The sequence below is a fragment of the Nuphar pumila genome, chromosome 7 (genome assembly GCF_984573655.1).
Source record: "Nuphar pumila chromosome 7, dmNupPumi1.hap1.1, whole genome shotgun sequence".
NCBI lineage: Eukaryota > Viridiplantae > Streptophyta > Magnoliopsida > Nymphaeales > Nymphaeaceae > Nuphar > Nuphar pumila.
The window spans coordinates 14983496-14990058 of NC_143255.1; the positions used below are offsets into that span (position 1 = coordinate 14983496).

At 41.2% G+C, this 6563-nt stretch overlaps 1 protein-coding gene across 2 annotated transcripts in view; it reads right to left on the minus strand.

The window, feature by feature from the left end:
- The window catches only part of LOC149831238 (putative hexosyltransferase MUCI70), a 55588-nt gene extending 54743 nt beyond the window's left edge, over positions 1-845 (minus strand). The window contains exon 1 of one of the 2 annotated variants that reach the window (XM_090013761.1): positions 50-845. In XM_090013761.1, the coding sequence (XP_089869887.1) occupies positions 50-302 (253 nt within the window). In that variant the 5' untranslated portion in view covers positions 303-845. The remainder of the gene's footprint in view (positions 1-49) is intronic. The other variant, XM_090013763.1, reaches the window with a different exon arrangement.
- Between the last annotated feature and the right edge of the window lie 5718 nt (positions 846-6563).

A 6563-nucleotide genomic window follows, 5' to 3' on the forward strand; every position in this document is an offset into this window, starting at 1 on the left:
TTAGAACAAAGTAGGAAAAGGAAAGATCTCCAGGAACGACAGCACGAACCTTTATTGAGTAAGGACAACAGAGAGACGAAGAGAAGCAGCGACACGGCAGCCAGGAGGAGCATCCTCCGTCCAGCCATCTTCCATATCCAGGAAAGGCGCCTCTCCTTCTCCTTGGCACCCAACGGGGGCATCTTCAGGGGCTTACGCACGACGAAAGGTGACGTCTGATTCGTCCTGACAACGCTGTTCTGCAACTGCTGCTGCAATGATCCATAACTTCCCGTGCGTAGACCCAATGACCCTCCAGTCATTGTCCCTCCACGGCCGCAGCTTCCCCTCTCATCTCCGTCCCCCTCCCCTGCCCCTCTCCCTCCTTCCGATCCTTATCCCCACACTCACAATCCCGTCAAAACCCCACCTTTCTGCACCCAAACCGCGTACATCATCCAAAAGAGCCCAAAATCGATCTAAAATTACCTAAAAACCCACCGATCGACCACAATTATCACAATTCACGCCCAAATTTACTCGATATAGCAAATGAACAAGAATCGCTCGGATCCTCTCTTCAGATTGCCAATTCTGACCAGGATCTAGCTTTAAAATGATAGGAAAACTCAAAATCCCGCCAGATTTCCCTGATCTCAGCCTTTTTTCTATTAGATCCGTCCCAGAGAGAGCATACCTTCTGTTCCGGTGCCGGAACACGCCGGAGCACAGAGTGAGGTGACCGCTGGATCGGGCTAGGAACGGCACGCTAGGGTTTGAAGGAAGAAGAAGAAAGAGAGAGAGAAGCTTCGCCCTTGCCGTAACAAGCTTTCCTTTCGAACGTTCCCCCGCTCGTCGTCGTCCACTCTTCAAATATTTGCGAAACGTCACGTCAATTTCTTTGCAACAAACCGCTCATGGGCACGCTGGCTCTCTCTCGATCTCTGACGTCTCGTCCTAGCTGTGCCTGGGCTGTAATAGATTAGCGACAACGACTCTCCACGGTGGACCAGGCCGTGATCCCGGGGCCCACAGGATCCCATTCATTTGGATCCGAGCCCAGTTCGGATCCTTTGATGAAAGACCCGTAACCCAACCTCATCGGATCTGGGTTTGTTGGATCTCTTTGCCCCGGAATTCCAACGCAAGTAGTCTATGACTCCATCTCAATGTTGTCAGTGTCGTTGCGAATCAAAACGATAGGGAAGAGGGCTGATTGGCTTACTTTTGAATTTTTAAAATATTTAAATTGAATTTTTATATTTTTGTGACACGTTTCATCTGCTGATTAAAAATGACCGATTCAGTTTAGAATCAGAATCGGACGATTATTCGATCCTTTTGAAAATCGATTCAAGGCTGATACCGATTCTAACAATCGATTGGTCCATCTACTATCGACGAGAAGAATCAAGCTAGGTCAGGTAGGCTTGGCATAGGTTTTGATACTGTCCAAGTTTTAATATATCCCGATTTTCGAAGTTTTAAAAATTTATAAGATTTGCATTTTATTTTTTTGTACTTTTAAATTATAAATGTATCAAGATTTTTCCTTCATTCTCACGAGAAAATCTATATAAAAAAAATATCGTGAGCTCTTAAAAAAACTGATCTGTGGCTATTAACTTTACCATAAAAACACAATTTCCTGTTTTCTAACATTGATTTCCTGCAATGTGGATTGAACAATGAAAACAGATCCAAGGGCATGTTTGGAATCTCGTCCATAGGATGAGCGTTTATGCATTTGGTGGTCCTGAGGTAAAATGATGGTCCTGTTTGGAATCTCGGTGCTGGGATAGGCGTTCATGCATTTGGGATGGATTTTAACCTCCACCCTGGCTCCATCCCTGGTTCAAACGGGGGCGAGGAGGGGCCCTGTTTACCCTTTATTTATAGTCATCCCTTAAAGGATTAGGGACAGGGCGGGGCTAGGTGGGGATTGTGTAACGACCCTAATCCAGACCCTTTAAAAATGCGGAATACTTTTTTTTCTAAGAGTTGCGGAAACCCTCCCAGAGATCTGGGGTCCTCACAGTTCCACTTTTCATTGGATAGCCCATCCACCACAAACGAAGTTACAATTATCATCCATCTCAACCAACTAAAACTCTTGTATTAATGAGTAAGAAAATTTCAAAGACAAGGTTTTCTTCAACTGAAAGTAAAGCCACAATTGCAGAAATTAAAAGACAAAATAAAGATCCACTGTGCCCTCTACTGAAGCTGACAAGCCCAAGTATAACTCATCCATCCCCAGATGCATGTCCAACTTCACTGTTCACCATTACCTGTGAAAAACCAACAAAGTAGGGTGTCAGAACCGAAATTCTGAGCACAGCTACTTCTAAAGAAACCAAGTGAGAGAAAGAACATGGATAAGATTTCATGCAGTGATTTGAGTGAGTACAAATATAAAATTTGCAACATTTAAATATCCATAACTACCAATAATTGCATATACTCACCAGTCAATAACAATAAACAGTGTCATATATCAATAACTAAACAATCAAACCTTTCAGCATGATTTCACAAAGTAAATCATATGCTACCACCAAATGATATAAAAAATGATTCAAACATGCATGATCTAATGCATAACAGAAAAAATGCATGATTATGTGCAATGTATGATTTCTTCGGTTATCTTTCATTTAAGTTCCATCTTTCTATATGCATGCCCTATTAGATGCACACATCTTTAAGTTCCTCTTTTTAATTACCGTGGCCCGCGGATACACCAAACGGGTACAAACCTCGAGGTCAAGTAGGTTCCCAGGGTAGCTTAACACACAATTTGTATTTTATTACTGGGTTCCAACTTAGCCCTCGACCGATATCAGGAAACAACACCATCCATCGGAACATTAGACCTCCACATCTAATGTCGGGGACACAAGGGACACCCCACGCCCACAAGTGCCACTTCCTTGGTATCATAAACTCACAGTTGTGACTAACACACCACTCCCGGGTAAAGTGGTGGGCTCTCCCTAAAACCGTGGCCAGGAGAAAAACCTCAATATCGGGTTCATGGGCAACAACGCACACAGAGTTTTTGTATCCTCACAGTCTCCCCAAGACCGGATATCCAGGATTCTCATACTCCAGATGAGATATCCCAGAATGTAAATTACATTGTTCTTATTCATTATATTTTTAATTAAGTCCATTTCTTTAAGTTTGCAACACAATATGCAAAAGTAAAGTGAAAAACCCGCATCCTCCCTTGCGGAAACCATTCGAGACTCCAGCCCGTATAAACCACTAGAACAGTGTAGTAATGTGTCAAACCATCTTATGTGGTTTAAGTGATGCTTTTAAAAACATAAATAAAAGAATACCAAACCCACGGCTCTTCAGGCCGATGATGGTCCAATTTGGCCATCGGTGCATCACATAATAAAACTAAATTAGTGTTTCATTTATAACACTAGGCCAAAATGCCAAAAGCATATATATTCATGCAAATATAAACCCAAACATATGCATGTCATAATTCATTCATATGCATTTTCAATATGTGTGTGTTACCTACATCGCATATGGGTATTAACCAATCCATGGTTTCTTTAAGTGTATGAGTGTACATGTGCAATTTCACATATAAATCAAGTGTACATGTTCAGGAAGAATTAGTAATAATTGAATCATGCTCACACCCATGAGTACCATAATCATAACAGTCAAATGAAAGCATAAACCTCCACGACAAGTGTTTCCATATAATCCAGTACACCGGCTTTTAAGTAACATATGGATTCTAGACAAAAATATAATGTTCAGCTAGAGACATCCAAGCAAGATACATTATATATAAAATTTCAGTTTTAGGTGTCCATCCTCCCTAACCCGTGTGACATGAGCACTATTACGCATAACTGAAATTTTCAGGCTATGTTGCAATGATCCCACGCTACATCTTACAAACTTTGAGCTTAACCGCACTCAAGCACCATCTTATGTCAATAGACAACCTACAACATCACATTAGGTAATGCATGCAAGATTCTATCGGACTTTAACCGTTCATGAACCTAGCAGCAGTGTATTACACTATTCATGTTTTAATGGTTTAGGATTTTGTATATTCATTTATGAGAATAGGAAGTCTGAATAACATCATTTAGCTAACTTATGGAAACATATGGGAATCAGCCCTTCTAACAGAAATCAGGACATTCTTTAAAAATATACATGCTTTCAATGATATAAGACTATGTAAGACCATACATGACCACATGAACTTGGATTAACTTGATTCCAATAGTTAAGAAAATGAATAGAACTCAAGTCTGATAACAGGTAACTAAGACATATGTATTCATGTTGAATATCAATTAATAATCACACAGGAGTATATTTGGTATAACTGATACATTAGCATAGTCTTTCTATTATAATACAAACTCTGGTTTAATGACAGAACCCAGAGTTTCTTAGAATGATTTATACCCAAATTCTGAATTTAAAACAGAATGGAACCTGTGATACATTTAACTCAACATCGATCTAGCATCTTATTATCTTAAACAGGTTGTTTAATTTAGGGGGTACACAATGCAGTTCCCAACAACCTGATTTGTAGTTCAAGTTCATCTTAAGAATCTGACTCTTATCATCATGAATATACCATTTCAAGACACAAATGAAATTATTATATAAGACCATAAAATTGTATGTAAACATAAGGCCAAAGCATGATAGCAGTTGAAGTATGTACTACTGATCCTCACAATCCTGCAGGAGGCTAAGGAACAAAATGGGCTTTGCAGCCCTATCAACATCTTTCTGGCTACTTACATTAATAATGCTATTTAATATCATCAAGGAAAGAGGAAAGGAACCGAAGGATTTTCTGCCCTGTACTCAACAGAACAAGACTCCCTGCATTTCTTGGGTTCAAAACAGAACTTGATTACGATCAGTGCATGAAAAATTTCACTGTCATTGAACTCAATCCATACTAGCTGCTGTCAAAACTCATACCACCAACAGTAAATGTTAAGATCGTGCTAGAGCTGAAAAATTTAAAAATGTATTTCCAATGCCAAATCTACAATTTAAAAGTATGTATATAATACAGGTCAAGTATTATATACATGAGCAACCATATCAGCCTGTCTTAGGGCGCACCTCTAGATTATTTCTAAAAACTCAGTACACCCGAATGAGAATTGTTGTACAGTTCCTGCTCACAGGTAGCAATACTAAACCAAAAGTGTCAAATGAAGTATGCATACATTAGCTTTTAGTTATAGAACCACGGATTTCTTTTGTCCCACAAAAATGCACATTCAACAGAAACTTATTACTAGAAATTTATGTATCTCATTAGCACCCTACCCATCGACAACATCAACTAAAAAAAAAAAGATTTGTTCACGCCTATTCTAACAGAGCCAAAGCATCTAATACATAGAAAGACAGAAATCTGAAACCTGAGTATGGTTATTACCCAAACCCCTTTTTCAATAACAAATCCAAACACCCCATAGCGTATTTGGATTTTCACGAAATCAAAGGTATTCTCCCCAGTAATCGAAAAAAACTGAAAACCCATGATTCTAGAGAAAAAGAATAGCCCCAGAAAAGGGTTTCTCAAGAACCCATCTCAAATCATCGCACGGAATCGAACCCTTGTTCGATTCCTTCCCCGAAATCCAAGAAGCACCGTACCTTTTTGGAGCTTTTTCGGCGATCCTTCCGGCGATCAGAGGCTGCCGTGGCGGAAGCAACGAGCAGGCTGGAGTCGCCCTTCCCTGCTACCGTGACAGGGAGCTCGAGAAGCCCTTGAAGGTTGCGGATGGCCGAAGCTTTGTTGCTGATGGCTCCTTCCTCCAGCGTGCACACCAAGAGAGAGAGACCGAGTGAAGAGGGCAATAACCCCCTCTCCACTCCCCCTTTATCGGCTAACCTCCTCCCCTCATGCCGAGAGGCACGGGGTCGGTTACGCCCTGCGTAACCCCCCCTGCCCCTTTTCTTGACTTGTGATCGGGGTTAGGGTTCTCTCAGAACCCTAACACCTGCTACAGAAATCGGGCAACCCTTATAGGGTTGCCTTAATAAAACCCAACTTCCTCTTTTTAAAATCGAGAGGGTCGGGTCCGGGTCCGAGCCCGTGACCCGCGACGCTGGGTCCATTATTAAAATGGACCCAGTTTGCCTACGAGTGATGGATCCTCATTTGGATCCAACTGTGGGTCCGACCCTATGCATAAAAATCTATTTTAAATTATTTTTTCTTATAAATACTATTAATTGTTTATTTAATTAATAATTAATATTCTAAGCAAAATTTAACACCCCCATTGGTGGGTTAGTTACGGATTCTCTTATGGATCCGATTATGGTAACGGATCCGAGGCCCAAAATTAGTAAAAATGCCCATATTCTTAAACGAATAAAATATCAAAAATTGAGGTTATTACAGATTGAGACGGGGACAGTGCGGGGCGGGGAAAAGCGTAAGTCCATCCCCGCATGGGGATAGACTTTAACCTTCATCCCCGTTCCATGCCCTTCATCCCCAGTCCAAACGGGGCGAGGTGGGGCGGAGCCCCGTTGTCCCCCGGTCCACT